This window comes from Rousettus aegyptiacus, unplaced genomic scaffold (assembly GCF_014176215.1).
Source record: "Rousettus aegyptiacus isolate mRouAeg1 unplaced genomic scaffold, mRouAeg1.p scaffold_m13_p_10, whole genome shotgun sequence".
NCBI classification, from domain to species: Eukaryota; Metazoa; Chordata; class Mammalia; order Chiroptera; family Pteropodidae; genus Rousettus; species Rousettus aegyptiacus.
Genome location: NW_023416285.1, coordinates 24656046 through 24674345, shown reverse-complemented (window position 1 = coordinate 24674345; position 18300 = coordinate 24656046). Strand labels below are relative to the sequence as shown.

General features: G+C 36.6%; 1 protein-coding gene and 2 pseudogenes across 2 annotated transcripts in view; 2 read left to right on the top strand and 1 right to left on the bottom strand.

Moving 5' to 3' along the window:
- Positions 1–18300, top strand: part of EGF (epidermal growth factor) — an 81997-nt gene that overhangs the window by 28971 nt on the left and 34726 nt on the right. For both annotated transcript variants that reach the window (XM_036227621.1, XM_016140827.2), the window contains exons 6-11: positions 6960–7085; positions 8149–8271; positions 11412–11534; positions 12396–12521; positions 13667–13803; positions 15922–16070. In XM_036227621.1, the coding sequence (XP_036083514.1) occupies positions 6960–7085; positions 8149–8271; positions 11412–11534; positions 12396–12521; positions 13667–13803; positions 15922–16070 (784 nt within the window). The remainder of the gene's footprint in view (positions 1–6959; positions 7086–8148; positions 8272–11411; positions 11535–12395; positions 12522–13666; positions 13804–15921; positions 16071–18300) is intronic.
- On the bottom strand, positions 9386–9712 carry LOC118608657 (annotated as a pseudogene).
- LOC118609141 lies at positions 16546–16664 on the top strand (annotated as a pseudogene).

Genomic DNA, 18300 nt, shown 5'->3' with positions numbered 1-18300 from the left:
ACTTGAGTTGCTTCCCTGTTTAGCTATTGTGAATCATGTTGCTGTGAACATGGGCATAGAGCGGCTGGTTCTTGTTCTTTTTGTGATGTTTGAGATTCATCAGCAGTTTGAGTGTTGCCAGCCTGGTCCATCCCTTACAAAGATTCCCATCAACCTTTTGCATAACAAATGGTTTTAGAAGTTTATCATTGCCTAGAGCGATTTTTTAGTTAGATGTTCAAAAAGATGACGTTCCAAGTCTATCATCACTTATGCATTTATTAGCTAAAGAACTTTTCCACATCAGCTACATGATTTCCCTGAGAAGGATCTTTTATCGGAAAGGTAAAATAAATGCTTGGTTCTTTCCCTAATTTATCCAGAATAAGAGTTGGTATAGCTTCCCAATGTGTGCGTGTGTTTTAAAAGCATCTTTATAAACCTATGGATTTAAAAAAGATTTGACATGTTTTAATTCATTGCAGTTATCATTTTGACCCTCAAATTGTACCATCTTTCTCTGGGAGGAGCCCTGATTTGAGGCTTCTAGTCTTCGTGGTGGAGATAACCAATAGGGTCATCTCACCAGCTCACTCCCAATAACTTCCCTGGGAGTTCTGGAAGCTGGGTTGAGGCTTTTTGGGGGGCTCAGCAAGAAAGGCCACCGGAATCATGTAGCCACTTCCACTGTAGGAAATGCAGTGGTGGGGGGTGATGGTAGTAACAGTGGGAGTAAAAGATACATACCTTGCATTTTCGTTTTCAAGCTATGGGCCAGCCACACTTGTCAGAAGTGGCGGTAAAATAGGAAAAACTAAATGGGCATTGAGAGGCTCTTCTGAGAGTAAAAAGCATTTATTTTTTTTTAACTTCCGGGAGGCTGTTGATTTGTTTACTCTTTGATTCTTAGAGGGATTCAGATAATTAAGAATATCTAAGTGATTTTTTAAAACAGCATTACTAAGAATTCCACTGACACAAAATGGTTATTCTTGTATTTTCTTCCTTGTTTTCAATTAACCAAGAAGAATAAAATTCTATATTATACGGTTTGGGAAGCTTTTTGAGGAAGTTGAGGGAGTCCTTAATTTAGGGAACTCACTAATAAGAAAGACAATAAATAGATGAAACAAAAATATCATTATTGGTTTTTATAGAAAAATACATGTTATTTATATGTAATTTAATGTGTTTTATCTTTATATATTACATATAATATAAAAGATATATGTAATATTATATATTATAAAAATATATACGGGCATACCTCAGAGATATTGTGGTTTCAGTTTCAGACCCCTGCAATAAAACAGGTATTGCAATAAAGCTAATCACACAAGATTTTTAGTTTCCTAGTGTATGTAAAAGTTGTGTTTACACTATTCTGTGGACTGTTAAGTGTGCAATAGCATTATGTCTAATGAAACAATGTATACACCTTAATTAAAAATACTTTATTGCTAAAACATGCTAACCATCACCTGAATCTTCAGCAAGTCACAATCTTTTTGCATATGGAGGGTCTTGCCTCGATGATGGCTGTTGCTGAAATTTGAGGTTGCTATTGCAATTTCCAAAATAATGCAACAATAAAGTTTGCCACATGGATTGATTCTTCCTTTCACAAACAATTCCTCTGTAGCATGTGATGCCTTTGGATAGCATTTTACCCACAATAGAACTTCTTTCAAAATTGGAGTCAAGCCTCTCAAACCCTGCCTTTGCTTCATTAGTTAAGTTTATGTGATTTTCTAAATCCTATTTTGTCATTTCAACAATCTTCACAGCCTCTCACCAGGAGTAAATTTGATCTCTAGAAATATTTTCTTTACTCATCCATAACAATAAACTCTTCTGTTCAAGCTTTATCATGAGATTATAACAATTCAGTTACATCTTCGGACTCCATTTTAATTCTAGTTCTCTTGTTATTTCCACCATATCTGCAGTTACTTCCTCTACTAAAGGCTTGAACCCCTCAAAGTCATCTATGAGGGCTGGAATCGACTTCTTCCAAACTCCCATTAGTGTTGTTATTTTGATCTCTTTCCATGAATCATGATTGTTCTTAATGGCATCTAGAATGGTAAATCCTTTCCAGAATGTTTTCAATTTACTTCCCTGGTCCATCAGATGATCTACCATTTATCACAGCTATAGCCTTATGAAATATATTTCTTAAATAATAAGAAATCATGTCAAAATTACCCCTTTGATCCATGGGCTGTCGAATGGATGTTAGCAGCATGAAAACAACATCTCATTGTGTATCTCCCTCAGAGCTCTTGGGTGACCAGGTGCATTGTCAGTGAACAGTAATATTTTGAAAGTAATCCTTTTTTTCTGAGTGGGCGTTCTCAATCATGGGCTTAAAATGTTTAGTAAACCATAGTGTAAACAGGTGTGCCGTTATCCATGCTTTGTTGTTCCATTTATAGAGCACACACAGAGTAGATTTAATATATTCTTAAGGGCCCTAGGATATTTAGAATAGTAAATGAGTATTAGCTTCATCTTAAAGTCACCAGCTGCATTAGCTCCTAACAAGAATGTCGGCCTGTCCTTTGAAGCTCTGAGGCCAGGTATTGATTTCTCTCTAGCTGTAAAAGTCTGAAATGTCATCTTCTTTTAATATACTTCTGTTTGGTCTACATTGTAAGTCTGTTGTTCAGTGTAGCTACCTTTATTATTTATCTTAGGTCTTCTGGATAACTTGCTACAGCTGCTACATCAGCACTTGCTGTTTTATATTGTACTTTTACGTTATGGAGACAGCTTCTTCCCTTAAGCCTCATGAATCAACCTCTGCTAGCTTCAAACTTTCCTTCTGAAGCTTCCTCACCTCTCTCAGCCTTCCTAGAATTAAAGAGTTGGGTCCTTGCTCTAAGTTTGGCTTTGGCTTAAGGGAATGCTGTGGTTGGTTTGATCATCTATTCAGACCACTAAAACTTTCTCTGTATCAGCAATAAGGCCATTTCGCTTTCTTATCACTCATGTGTTCAAAGTAGTAGCACTTGTAATTTCCTTTAAGAACTTTTCCTTTACATTCACAACTTAGCTAACTGGCACAAGAGGCCTAGCTTTCAGCCTGTCTCAGCTTTTGATATGCCTTCTTCACTAAGCTTAATCATTTCTAGATTTGATTTAAAGTGAGAGATGTGAGTTTCTTCCTTTCATTTGAACACTTAGAGGCCATTGTAGGGTTATTAATTGGCTTAATTTCAGTATTGCTGTATCTTAGAATGGGGAGGCCCAAGGAGAGGGAGGGAGATGGGGAATGGCTGGTCAGCTAAGCAGAGTACACACAACATTTATCAATTAAGTTCTCCATCTTATTATAAACAATTACAATAATATCATCAAAGATCACTGATCACAAATCACCACAAGAAATATAATAATAAAAAAGTTTGAAATATTATGAGAATTATCAAAATGTCACACGGAGACATGAAATTAGCAAATGCTGTTGAAAAAATGGCACCGATAGACTTGCTCAGTGCAGGGTTGCCGCAAACCTTAAGTTCTTTAAAAACGCAGTATTTGAGAAGTGCAATAATGTAAAGTACAATAAAATGAAGTACGCCTGTAACATATATTTTTCTACAAAAACCCACAGTTATATGTCTACAATCAAAAGGCTTGAGCCTGAGTCTAAGTCCTACCCCTTATTACTACACATGAGCCTTAATACTAAACTGTAAAATGGAAGGTAATACTCTCTCTGCATAGCTCAAGGGCTTGTTATGAAAATTAAATGTGATAATGTAAATCCTTTATAAAAATGTTCAATTTTTCCATTGTACCTGCTAAATATTGGGGACGCTAAATATTTAGTTATAAGAATGATTAAAGCGAATGGATTCAAATGGAAGAGACTAGTAAGGCGTTGTCAATGAGGCAAGTCTTACTGAGTTTGAGGTAGGAAGAAAGATGTGATCAGTGGGAAAAAAGCAGGATAGCTAATCCCATGTGCACTGTTTCAGAACTGGGCCAGAGTAAAGCCTATAGATTTACTTGGCTGTGGTAAAGCTCCTGAGAGCCCGTATGTTAGTCAGGCAGTTATCGAAGGCACAGGTGGTGGTGGACATTAAACTCCATGATTAGGAGCTTTAATTTGATCTCGAAGGTAATTAAGCCCCACTGCTGGGCTCTGGGAAGGGGTGTTATGTGAGGTCAGCATTCTGAGTGCTGGCTTCGGCCTAATTTAAAAGTAAAGAACAGCAAGCAGACGGTTAAGGAGATTAAACAAAAATATAGCCCTCAATCCTTTCTATGTGTTGCCACTTCCTAAAATGACCTTTTAAAGTGTTTAGTGTCTGAATTCAGGTCACATCATCAGCACGACCATTCGGAGGAGAATAGTGATTGCTTTCCTGCCTATGTTCATCTTTGAAGAGTGGTGTATATTTTTAAAATAAGTTCATTAAAACCATCAGCAGCATGGTATAGTGGACAGGATACTGGGCTAGCATAGTCTGACCATATGTTTGAGTTCTAACTCTAAGTTGACTAGGAATTGAAGGTGAAACGAAATAAAGGAGTCAGGTTGCAGGTGACATGATCACAGGATTTTGTGCATGTGTTTCAGGTATCTATAGTACACCTGTGTTATAAAAGGCACCATGCTAAATGGGACTATAAATGTGAATGGAATATATATGCACCTTATCCTCGGAAGCTTATCGATTAATGGAAAAAAGATGCATTTAGAGAATCATAATGACAGTGGTCATGATGGTGATGATGATGACATAAAAACGAGTGAGAGGTAGTAGAAAAGTAACCTCCCCCAAAAGATAAATAATATTAGGTCTAGATGAAGAACAGGGCAAAGCATTTCCTATACCCTAGACACTAATTATTTTATTCATTAGTCAGTTTGAATATGCATTAACATATTATAAGCAGTAATTAAGTTTTGATCATCTTTAGAGGTATATAATTAGAGGAATGTATCGTAAACATCTGATCCTGTATAGAACCATAAAAAATATTTTTCTAAGTGAAGGATCTCAGAGAATATCTATTTCAGCATTTTAATTTTATGGATTAGGAAATTGGAATCAAAGAGAAAAGCGGTTGTATGTAAAAGGCAGAACGAGGACAGAACTCAGCTATAAGGGATATTTACAGGAAAAATAATAACTCAATTTTTTGTTACCTCGAGAAAGTGGTAGTACTTTAGTGCTGTTAAAAAGCCAAATCAGACTTTTCTGGATTTCTGTTGTTGTTCACTTGAAAATGTAATTAAATTCAAGTTAAAAAAATTACATGCTCTCTTTGTTAGACATTTGCAGAGGGTGTATTTTGTCTCAAATAAATTTAGAAGTTTCTAATTTTAGTCATTTATTTAAAATCTTGGGTATTTTATTTTAATTTTGCTTAATTAAAATTTCAGTATGTGAATTATGTAGGAACATGAAAAACAATGTAATTATAATGTGCAATGGCATAAAAAACAGAAAGAAAATTTTTGGAATCAATATCAAAAAATTATTCAGTGTAAATCTTAACTGATTTAGTAGGTAATATTACAACAGTATGAATAATTGGCAAGACTGTGCATTTAATTTTATCAAGAGATCTGAATAAACAAGTTTAAAATAAGTAAGGAAATAACACAGACTAGGTAAAAGGAGGTATTCATAACTGAGATGAAGGAGGGATGTTTCATTAAAACAGACTGGTGTTTCTCAGTGTGCTGTGAAAAATTCAGATTTCGGAACCACTCCCCTGATTTACCAAATCAGAGTCTGTAGTGTGTGACAGTGTCTCTGACTTGGTCTTGATGCACACTAAGGACATTTTCAAGGGGCAAGAATATGTTTCTAATGTGTCATGCTGTTATTGGTCAAGAAAAGTGGTTAGTGGCTTAACAGAAGGAAACTGGTAATCAGAGTGAGAGACACTTATAAGTAGATAGAGACCTCCATGGAAAATGGGCTCAGCCCCTCGCACTGTGTGCTCAAGCACTCCCTGGTCTGTTTCTTGTACCGTTCACAGCTAGGCTGTTTTCAGCAGTCTGCCCTTGGGTCCTCAGCTCTTCTCACTCTTCAAAGGCTCTTGCCGACCTCAGACATGTAGCGATTTGGAGTCCATGACCCCTATCTACTTCTCTTGTGGTCACCTCTTGCCAGAGCTTTGGCCTTCATATCTACCTGCATCCTGGAATCTGCCCCAAGATTCAAGCTTATCTCTGTATTTTAAAGAGCATTTTACAAAGGTCCTGTCATTGTTAAAACTGGCAAAAAATAAGAAGGAACAAAATACGAGCAGAGAGATCCATGTTACTAGTTTAGCCTTTGACTGTGGCTCTGGAAATCAAAGGTACCCTGTTGGCCATTTGTTGTTCATTACATTTGACTAATTCAACCCAAGCATCTACCTCACTGAGCCTAATTTACTATTTACCCTGAACTATTTTGTAAAACATGGAATGCTGGCACAATAAACTCAGAAATTTGAGGATAAGCATATAGCAAAGATATATATCAAGTCTGAAAGAGGTTGTTCTTTAAAAAACGATCCTAAAAACAGCTAAATATATAGATCCGAACTATAAATATTATACTTAAGATGTTCTTAGGTTTGAAGCTTTTTTTATTTTTTAAAGAGCTATTTCATTCTCAGAACTCTTGTTTATGTACTTCATTATTATTTTTTTTATGTATAAAAGTAAATCAGACAGAAGAAGCTAATAAGTTGTGTTTAGTGTTTGTAACTCAAGAAATGACATTTCCAGCTCATTAGGTTGCCCTATCCTGAGAGCTTTAGCAGATGTAGTTCAATTAGAGAAATAGATGGGCTGCAGAATTTGTCTAAAGCTGTCTGACCCTAGATCAGTGCCACCACCGAGAAAGACAACACCCCCTGCTGACGTCATAGGGAGATTAGATTTCTTAAGAACCATGAAGAGATCCAGCGTTGTCCTCTGTTAAAACACACCTCGACCTCAAATAAACCATCATCTCTTTTAGATCAGAACTTCTGCAGACTGAGGAAAGGCAACTGCAGAGGCAGCGTGTGTGGGCAAGACCTTAAGTCCGGTTCGTGCACGTGTGCGGAGGGATATGCTTTAAGCCAGGACGGAAAGTATTGTGAAGGTAATGTGTGGTCTCTAACTGAAGCAAGGAACGCCACCTGACCCAGTGGCTGGTCTATAGTGTGTCACGCAGAGCTTCAATGTGAAACCGAGTTCGTTCCCCTCCTCCTTTTCCCAGAAAAACAATTTTATTCCCCGCTTCCCTGTTTTTAAAGCTTTTGTAATGCTTTCCAATCTTCTTTATATCTTGTGTTCCTACATTGAATGATTCGAGGCTTCTCGGGGGTCTTCTGAGTGGACCCCATGGACCTCTGTGGGTTCCACCGTGTGCTAGTTCCATAGCTATCACAAGATTCTCGAAGAGTATTTAACTCCACATCTCTCCCATGAAGGTCTAGTGGGAACCTAGGAAAACTGTGGAGCAGACTGATCATCTAGGATTCCTCCTATTTGAGACCCTAGGCCAAATTTAACGAAGTTCTGGGCCCTTCTTTGGGGAGCCCCAGTGAGCTACAAATGAAAAGAATCCAATGGCTGCAGCACATACTCAGTGGAAGTAGCTGGAGAATCCAATGGCTGCAGCACATACTCAGTGGAAGTAGCTGGGGTGAGACTTGAAGTCAACCTGACACATACCTGTTACTATAGTGCCCTGCTTACCTGGGACTAGCCAGAGGATGCCATCTCATAGAACAGTCACCTGAAAGCTGATTGTCAGCCCGATGGGCACTGTTAGGGAGTGTGCCCACATTAAGGTGAGGGCTCCTGTCAGCATTGTGAGGCGGAGGAGCAGAGCATGGGTGTCTATACTGGTCAAGAACTTTCAACAGCCCTGCCTTAAGTGACTGTATTTTTCCAGGGGAAATTGTACGACTTTTTCCCAATGATAATTGTAGTATTAAAATCTGTATTTGAAAGTATAAACTATGACAGTATAAAAATGGTTTTTATGATAATTGAACTGATTTCTTTCACTGTTTGCTGGTGTAGCAAAAACAGTCTTTCCATGTTCAGGTACAACAGATGCAACTATGAGATACCCTAATTTGGGCTGACTAGGTGATGCTATGATTTATTTTAAAAAAATAACAATCCGACTGTGTTTTGTCATTGTCATTGTGTAGATGTTAATGAATGTGCTTTTTGGAACCATGGCTGCACTCTTGGATGCGAAAACATCCCTGGATCCTATTATTGCACATGCCCTGTAGGATTTGTTCTGCTTCCTGATGGAAAACGGTGTCACCGTAAGTCACAGCAAGTATTTATTGTGTTACTTCCTTCATTTTCACTGATATTTCTTTTTTTAATTTAAAAAAAATTTTTTTTATTTTTTAGGTGAGGCAAACCTTGGTTGACCTCACAAATTGCAAGGATCTTGTCAGTTTACAATCCCTTATTTTTTTTATTTTTACTTTTACACCCACAGCACCTGGTCTTCCTAGGTGTTCTCCCATCCAAGTACTAACCAGACCCAGCCCTGCTTAGCTTCCAAGATCACATGGAATCGGGCTTGTTTAGTGCAGCATGACAATAGACTTCACTGATATTTCTAAGGTGGCTGTGGTCTGGGTTGATGGTCCTCGATCAGCAGTATGCATCGGAGTTACCTTGGAGTTTTATTTTGTTTTGCTTTTTAAAACCTGAATGACTGGACTTTACCCCAGATCTGTTAAATCAAAACCTCCAAGGATGGGAAACAAGCATATACATATTTTTTTCCCTGTTTCTTTATCCATATTTTATTATATTTTATCATATATCACTGAAACATAAACATGTAAAAAACCATAAACATGATGTATTACTATATCTAAAACAATAAACTACCTGTAATTCTCTAATATCATCTAATATCCAGTCAGTTTTCAGGTATAACCATAATACCATTATTACACCTAAAAAATAATAATTCCTTAATAACACCAAATATGTCATCAGTTTTCAAATTATCTTAAAAATTTTTTTAAAACAATTGCTTTTTTGACTAAGTGTCCAGACAAACCCCATGTACTGTACTAGGTTGATATATCTCTCTTTTATTCTACAGATTCTCTCTCGTCTTTTCCCCCCTTTTATTTGTTGAAACCATTTTTTTTCCCTGCAGAGTTTATTACATATTGGATTTTACCAATGGCATGTCTGTGATCTCCCTGTTCTTCTACAAACCCGTAGTTAGATCTAAAGACTTGATCAGATTTGGCTCTGACGTTTTTTGGCAAGAATACTTCATAGGTGTGGTTATAGTTCCATCAAGAGGCACGTTATGAACGTCCCTAGTAGTTTTTCTTTTTCGTTTTCTCTTTTTCTTTTTAAGAAACAAGCTCCAGCCTATTTTACTAAAGAAAAATTTTTCATGATTTACTTTTCACCAGTCTGTTCTGGCACGTTTCTAATGATATAGAAGAATCACCTGTGTGCATGTTCTGTGGTATTTTCCACATGCTGTGTCCAATTCAGTATGATTGCCATTGTTGTAATGGTCACCAGTTTTGGCCAATATAATATAGTACTGTATTTCGGATTGCCACAAGGCTGGGCAGTTGCTGACGAGGATGGCCAGTTTCCCTTTGCCATGCCTTATCATTTTTAGAGTCTACTTGTACATGCAGCACTTTCCACTTTTCGTAATGAATTGGAGTCCAGAGTTGACTCCAGTGACTTTTCTGTCTTCTTTTCAGCTACCATCTTCCCTTTTGTGGTACAAGACTGCCACCAACTAAACACACCTTGAATCTGCCAAGAATGCTAAGGCAAGAAAGATCCCAGTCATCTGTCAGGAAATGGTTGTAGCAGCCATTATTGATCCTTTCCTAGCTTCATTATTTCCTCAAGGTTTTCAAATGGTGATGTCTAGTTCTAGTATTTCTTTATTAACTGAAATACCTTTGTAAAGAAAACTTTCTCTCATTGGCTATTTGGTTACTTCAAGATATAATTCTTACAGTTAAGGCAAGATAAATGTTGGATTTTTAACATTTTTGATATGTTTCTACCCACTGCAGTTGTTATCCTTACCAATGAGCAAACCATCTCCTCTGGCCAGTGGGAGCCTCTGTTTCTGATAATTTTCTCGTTAACTGTAGCACCTATTTTCCAGGCTTGTCCTGTACATTCTATATTTTTGGCCTGGTATTTACAGTCTCTCAAGGAACATTTCTTCCTTTTGATGAGAAACTGTATTTACAGAACATAATCTGCTACTAACTAGTCATTGTTTCTAGGTCTTTTGGGGTATCAGAGCTAGGAATACACTATTTAAAAGATGTACATTATGAGTTTATATTCTCAACTCAAATTTAGGATTACATATTCAGATACCTTCTTATAGAATTTTTATTAAATCTACTAGTCTAGCTAAGTAGAAAGGAAAGAGCTACGTAGGAATGTAAATAATGTATATTGTCTAGTCCTGCTTCAGAGATGATGGAGACTAAGTCAGTCTAGATATCTGGATATCATCTATGCTTATGAAATCAGGCATGTTAAATGAATAAATGATAATGAATTTCTTGGACATTACCTATTACTTTGGTGCTTGTCTATGAACTTGACCTTCTTCTTAAACCATGTGGTTTACCTGTTGGCAAATATACTTAAGTGCATGGTGTTAATGTATTATAGTCTATGATATGCCAAGCACGACGCACATAATCACACTTGATTGCCAAAACTTCTAGAATGTCTGTGGTATATATTTTACATTTTAATCTTTGATGTACTTGGAATTTATTTTGATATATGTTATAGGGTAGGAATTTAACTTTTACTCCAAATCGTGACTCAGTTATTTCTCGATCATTTATTAGATTATTTTTTGCATGCTCAATGATTTAAAATACCTTACCGATATGCTATCTTCTTACATGTACTTGAATATTTTCTAAAATGAGCTTTCTATCTGGTTCTGTTATCCTGTATATTTCCTGACTCATTACCCGCTCTCTTAATTATTATACCTTTATGATACATTTCAATATTTGCTAAGAGTCTCTCATTTGATTCCATACCTAACTGCAGTCTTACAATGTTCTTGGTTTTCCATACACATACAATTTGTTTTCCAGATGAACCTGAGAATCATTTGCCTAAGTTCCATTTAAAATATTTTGGAATTTTGATAACTAATAACTTTTTAAAATATTATTTAACATAAAAGAAACTTAGAGGAAAATAAAGTCATCTTCTATAATCAGAAGTTTTGCTTTAATTTTTTTAGATTTGAATTTTTTTCTTTTAACATCTCCATTACCACAGCAATTCATAAATATTTGATCTTTATTTAACTTACTCTTTTCAAGATAGCATTTTTTATTAGCAATTGATTTTACTAAATTTCCATAAATCTGATTTAACACTAACCTTGACCTTATCCTTTGTTAATTAGAATTAATTTCCTGTCCAAGCAATGCATCTGAATGCAGCCATGAGTGCGTTCTGACTTCAGATGGTCCCATATGTTTCTGTCCTGAAGGTTCAGTGCTTGGGACAGATGGAAAAACGTGTAGTGGTAAGTTTATTTACCTTTCATTTGTTTGGAAATATTCATTTTCTAAGTGGCACTAAATATTCCATCTTATTAGCAAAAGAAAATGGATTATCCAATATTACACACTGGAAGATATTTATGCAATGGATTAACATAGATTTAAGTAAGATATTGTTTTGTTTTGGTTTGGTTTGGTTTTAGATAGTAAGTGTAGTGGTTATGAACAAGGATTTTGAAATTAGACAGCTAGAGGTCGCACAACCAGTTACTACCAATGTTATTTCAAACTAGCCCTCTCTCGGTCTCAGTTTTCTTATCTATAGAGGTTAACAATACCTTCCTCTTGGGTTTGTGGCCAGGATTAAACAGATGATGGATGCAATGTGCTTAGCCTGTTTCTTGCACCTATAAGTACCTCTCTACTTTTATCTTCATAGACTTATGCATATATAGGACTGGATGTAACTCATAATTATCAGAAGAGTTACACATGGCTTTAAAAAAAAATAAAGCAAAAAAAGTCGAGAGGCCAAAAATGTGAGAGAGAAAAAATATATATTACTCATTAGGAAGAGTTGGAACTGCCAAACTAGTCAAAATGTATTTCATATTCCAGCCAGCTACCAGTGTACTTGCTCTTGAGCTCAGTGGTAGAACAAGAAGACAAGGACCATTGGGATATGTAGAATTAACAATCAAGGTTATAGGGAAGTGAAATATGGTGACATTTGCTTCTAATCTCTGAAAAATAAATTGATTCCAGCAGTATAAATGATTGTGGAAATAGTTTGAAAAATTAATGTGTATTTGGCTCCCCTCAATTTTTTGATTGACATAGCATCATTAACAAGCCATTGGTTTTTTTGTTTTTGTTTTTTGTAGGCTGTTCATCACCTGATAATGGTGGATGTAGCCAGCTCTGCATCCCTCTCAGCCCAGTATCCTGGGAATGTGGTTGCTACCCTGGTTATGACCTACGACTGGACAAAAAAAGCTGTGCAGCTTCAGGTTAGTACTGAGGGTGTTTGAAAGTGCTGTTTGCCAATTCTCATGATATTAGTTAGTGTAACATAACCTGAGCTCTGAAAAGTTCATTAAGAAAGAGAGCATTAAGTTGCTTTTGGCTTCTGGGTAGAAAGTCTGACTTTTTATTTTTGGAAATGGAAAACATCGCATTAAACATATAAATAATATAAATAATAATCATATAAATAGTAACCATGTTTTTGAGGAATATTTAGAAGTGAATTAGTATTTGGCAAAGATTTGCTATAATATCAATTATGGTATTCTAGTATATGTGAAAGTTCAGAATAGACTATGTGTATGTATATAAATATATCACTTTATTGTTAAGAGTAATTTAATAAACATTTGTTGATTGATTTGATTTTCAACTCTCCAGTGATTGTATTAATAATAATAGTCTGACAAATTCTGTCCTTTTTATGTCAAAATTTAAGATGAAGTATGCTTCAACTATTTTTTCATCTTCTGAAAAAAGGACATAAGAGATGTCCTTCAATAGCCTCGAGATCCTAGATTTATACTAAATTGATTTTCTCTCTCCTGAGGTTTACCATGCTTGTAATCTGGGATAACATAATGATGAGCCTACAGAGCTTGCCTTAGTCAGAGCCCAATACTCTTAACTTCTCAGGGCCCTAGTTAATATAGCATAATCTGAGCTCCAAAAATTAACAAGAGTCTTGTTATTAACTCAAATAATTATTCTTCCCTTTCAGAAGTGCCCAGGCCTGAGAAAGGCATTTATTTCAATACAAGTTAATACAGTCTGCTAATATGAATATGTTTCAGAATGTGTGAATTAAGATTACAGCACTAAAACTTGCACTGTTTAGTTACAGTGTTGGTTATTTAATGCTGGCTCTTTCTATAAGTAATTTGTGTTTTAAAAGCAGGCATGGGCTATTAGACAGTGAGGAATCTGGTGATAAAAATTCCGACAATATGTCATCTCATGAAAGAGGAACTCTTCTTTTCTGTCTTAACGTACACCAACTTCTGGGAAATTAAGAAAAGAAGCACTGCGGAAATTAGGGAAGAGGGTGCAATCAAAGGAAAGAGTCAGAAATGACTTTTGGGTTTTAAGGCGCATTTTAAATGGAGCCATATTTGAATTTGGTTATCAGGACCACAACCATTTTTGCTGTTTGCCAATTCTCAAGATATTCGACACATGCATTTTGATGGAACAGATTATGGAACTCTGCTCAGCAAGCAAATGGGAACGGTTTTCGCCATAGATCATGACCCTGTGGAAAATAAGGTATGATTTTGTCGCTTGAACAGATGTGCGTTTTAAGGACAGAGTGTAGGATCTTACCCTAACAGATGACCTGGGCTACTTGAAAATGCTCTGCTAAGCTCTGATCCATTAGGCACAGAAAAATTTAAATATAGATATTGAAATATTATTTGATAAACTCTAAGGACTTTCTGTTATTATGACGCTGGTCCTCGATGTAATTCAGACATTTTATTGAAGATGATTGAGTAGGACCTTAAGTTTAGTTTCCTTTCAGGAAGTGAGGATGAGAGCCTAGCACAGTGTCATACACATAGCAGAAGCCCAGAAATAGTTTTTGCTGGTAGTAAGAGAAGTGGGAGGTTGGGGTGGGGCATAGAAAGTATGGATTAGTAGTTTGCATTTAGTAAATATCATTGAGGAAAGGAATTCAGTGATTTCTTAACCATGAAAATCAGGAAACTTAAGCTTTATGGCTCATGTGGGAATGGCAGTCTAACTCATGACATCATTTACCTAATAATCAGTTTTTACATGCAGTTTTTTATATATAACTTAGAATTTCTATATCATCAACCTAATTAGCTGACCATTTGGTCTTTAATTTCTTAGTTGTATTTGTGCTAAGTTAGAATGTACTTGAAATATGTTACAGTGTTTTCTGGAAATTAATCACTTAATATTTATAAATTTACATAGTTATTAATCTCACTCCACAATTAGTTATTATTAGATTAATTCCCAGAATTTTAAACTTTGTGCTTTTGTTTCTTCCTGATTTGAAATGGTCTGGTAAAAGATAAAAAAGAGTGAAGCAAATTAATTCTGTGTTTAATTGGTATAGCTCAATGGCCAGATATAATTATTTTTGCAAATAGAAGTTTAATAATTAAAAAAAGTAATTTCTTTTTTTCTGAGCAGAATCTGTATGACTCCATGGAAGAATTATATTAACAGAAAAAAATACTTAATAGAAAAAATTAGTTCAATATTCCTTTATTACCAAACTAGTTTTTTCCTGCACAGTCAGTATTTTTACAACTAGGTGAATAAGGAGACTTAGAATGAACCTTAAGTTATGTGGGTGATTTTTATTTCTCTGGTCAATGTTCTCATTTTTTTTTTTTTTTTTTTTTTTTTTTGCTTCTCAAATGGTAGTCCTCGGACCAGTGGCCTTAACGTCACCTGGAGCTTGTTAGACCTGCAGATTCTCAAGCTCCACCTCTAATTACTGAATCAGAGTCTGCATTTTAACAAGATTCCCAGGAGATTCGTGTGCACATTCAAATTTGAGAAGCAGAGCTTTAGAGGAGTGTTTTTTAATATACTCGTTTTGCATTATGGAATAGAATCTTTTCTATTTTATGTGGAAAGATGATAACCCATTATTTAATGAATTATCATTTTTGTGAATACTCCCATCATTCATTATAAGTTAATGTAGCAGTTAAAATTTCACAAATGCTATCATTGTCAGCTTACCCATAGCAGTTTTTAACACTCTCATTAAAAATGAATTTATATAAGATTAGAGATGAAAAAAGATCTTAACAAATATCTAGTTTAACTGCATTATTTTTATAGTCAAGAAAATTGAGGTTCAATGACTTGGCCAAGACAATCAAACAAGTAAGTGGTGAAACTGGGAGGAATCTGTGTCACCTGACTTACAGCAAAGTGGAGTGCCGTGGACTGAGCATTAGAAGATATGGCTCAGCATGTAGTCCCTATTAAACTACCAATCATTGCTCTCTTTCAGGTTGTAGAAGCCTAGGGTTCAAGTACAATGGCTTTGTTATTGACCAATGATCAAAGATTAATAAATTACCAGTAGCAATAGAACTATGTACCTGGTGCAGGGCTAAGAAGTTTTATATATTACACGAATGCACATGATTATAATGGATATTATTATCCTCACTTTACCAACGAGGGACTTCAGACTCTGCAACATAGACTAACTTGCTTAAGTTGACACGTATCTGGGAAGCAGCATAGTTGGAGCTCAGTTGCAGGTGTGTCTATGTCCAATGCCAGGCTCTTAACAATTCCACTGTGTGATATTCAACCCATTTGCATTCATTCCATATTCATTTTTTAAAACAAAGCAGACTGAAATTCCTGTGTTCTCTCTTGTAGATATACTTTGCCCATACAGCCCTCAAGTGCATAGAGAGAGCAAATATGGATGGTTCCCAGAGAGAAAGGCTTATCGAGGAAGCAATAGATGTGCCAGAAGGTCTTGCTATAGACTGGATCAATCGTAAACTCTATTGGACAGACAGAGGGTACGTTTCCTGCTTCAGTTTTTAGCCACAGGGGATGGGATTGATGGGATAGATAACAAAGCTGGCTTCATCTTCCACTTTGAACACAGGGGACCTGGCTGGGATTGGAGGATGCCCCTGTCTACACTCCCCACCATCCCTCCCCACCACCAAGCAGGATGTTTCTCTTTTCATCATGATTGGATCCGTATCCACAGGAGAATTTTAAGGACCGAGAAAGTAGCATACGTTTTTGCACTTCAGGCTATTGTAATCAGAGAAACGCAAAACCTGTCTGAATACAGTCCACAAGCATTCTTTGGGCATCTGCTATGGATAGGGAACTCTCCTAGGTGACATGAGAGATACGAAGGGGCATGAGGAGTGTCCCATCTTTTTAGTTGGCTCACAGTTTAGCTGAGAGATAAGATACATATACAAAGAAAAAACTAATACAAATGCCTGGCCTGAATTTCAGCACCAGAAATGTCATAAGGTCTATGGCCATGCCACTCTGAATGTGACTGATCTTGTCTGATCTTGGAAGCTAAGCAGAGTCGAGCCTGGTTAGTACTTGGATGGGAGACCACCTAAGAAGACCAGATGCTGTAGGTGTTAAAAAATGTCATAAGGCCATGAATACATAATTGCCAAATGAGGGGTTACACTCAGAGGGAGTGCTGGAAGGAGCTTGAGGGATCAACTGGCCCAAACTCCCCATTTTGCAGATAGAGAAACTAAGGCTCAAAGAGGCCGAGTGATTTATTCAAGTTACACAACATACAAGCAACAAACCTTAGACCTGAATCCACATTCTGGCTCTGTGTTAACTGACATGAAGTAGAGAGTGAGAGCTTCACGCTGGAGATGTGAGGAAAGTTCTTGTGAGAATGGAGAATGGTCTGTTTCCCCTTTAGTGGGAAATGACAGAGCCAGAGAGCAGTTGTAGTGTTTCTGTCTTCTGCCATACTGCTCTTCAGGCTGCAGGAAGGGCTGTTGCATGTGTGTATATGCGTGAGGTGGCCTATGTGAGCCCCAAGAATGATGGGGTTGAGGGGAGGGTACAGGAAGTGCCTGCAGCCCTCACGCGTGCTGTGAGAGCCCCCTTCCCTGCTTCTGAGAGAGGAAGCTAACCACGGAGCACCTCTCAGGAGAGCATCAGAGAGGCTCTATGTTAGAGGATATTTTCCCAGGGTCACTTAAAACTATAAAGTGAAATCGTGGCCAACCTGAATATCTAGTACTTATACAACTGTGTTAAAAGAAAGAAAAATTAATTAGGGTTTCACGTCTGTGAAATCAGCAGTCTCAACAGAGGGAAAAGTCCCAGGGAGCAGGCTTATATGCTTGGGGGTAGGCTTTCTATGTCCCAGAAAATTTATTTTTGTCTGGATAACCCATGGGAAACAAATATGTTTCTAAAAATTAGCCAGGTATATGGTGTGATGTACAGTTATCAATAATATGGCACATTTATGTCCAGAGTGAGTGTATTTTTGTACATTCATTTGTTCATTTAACCATACCTTCATTCTTTTATTCTTTGGATATTTATTTATTGAATAAATGAAATGTTCCAGATACTACTCTAAGAGTTTTATATCCATACCATCAAATCTCCAAATGGTAAGTTTTCTTATCTCCAACTTAAAGATTAAAAAAAATTGAGAATCAAAGAGGTAAAATAACTTTACTGAGGTCAAACGCCAGCAAACAGTGGCTCTGGAATTTGGACTTAAGGACAACCATTTCAAAGTTTGTACTTTTAATAATCATAAATATGTGCTGCCACACCAACAAGAGTTGATTAAAATGTGTTCAACCCAGAGTCATTTAACAAATGAAAATCAACTTCAGTTGTAATAATGATAAAAATCATAATAACAGCCTCTTCTGTGTTAAACCTACTTAAAAGGACATTTAAAATGTCAGCTGTGCATAATCACAGAGCTTGTACGTGGCTGTTCTCAGAAAAGTAAACGTTGATCAGGACAGCAGATGTTAGCCACTATCGACCCCTCTAAGGATGCTGGGTCTCCTCATATTTCCCACATTTGCCCAGCCCCTCTAATTTTGACAGTGTTTAATTAATAGCACCATGGGACCTACTGCCGAGGTGATGCCTTTAGGAGATAGACAGGCGCTACATCCTGGAGAAGATCTCAGATTCCCCAGTTCACTGAGTTCAGTAATAACAAGCCCTTCTGAAGTCCTCTTTCCTCTAAAGGCAGCTGCTAAAAGAAAACCTTTA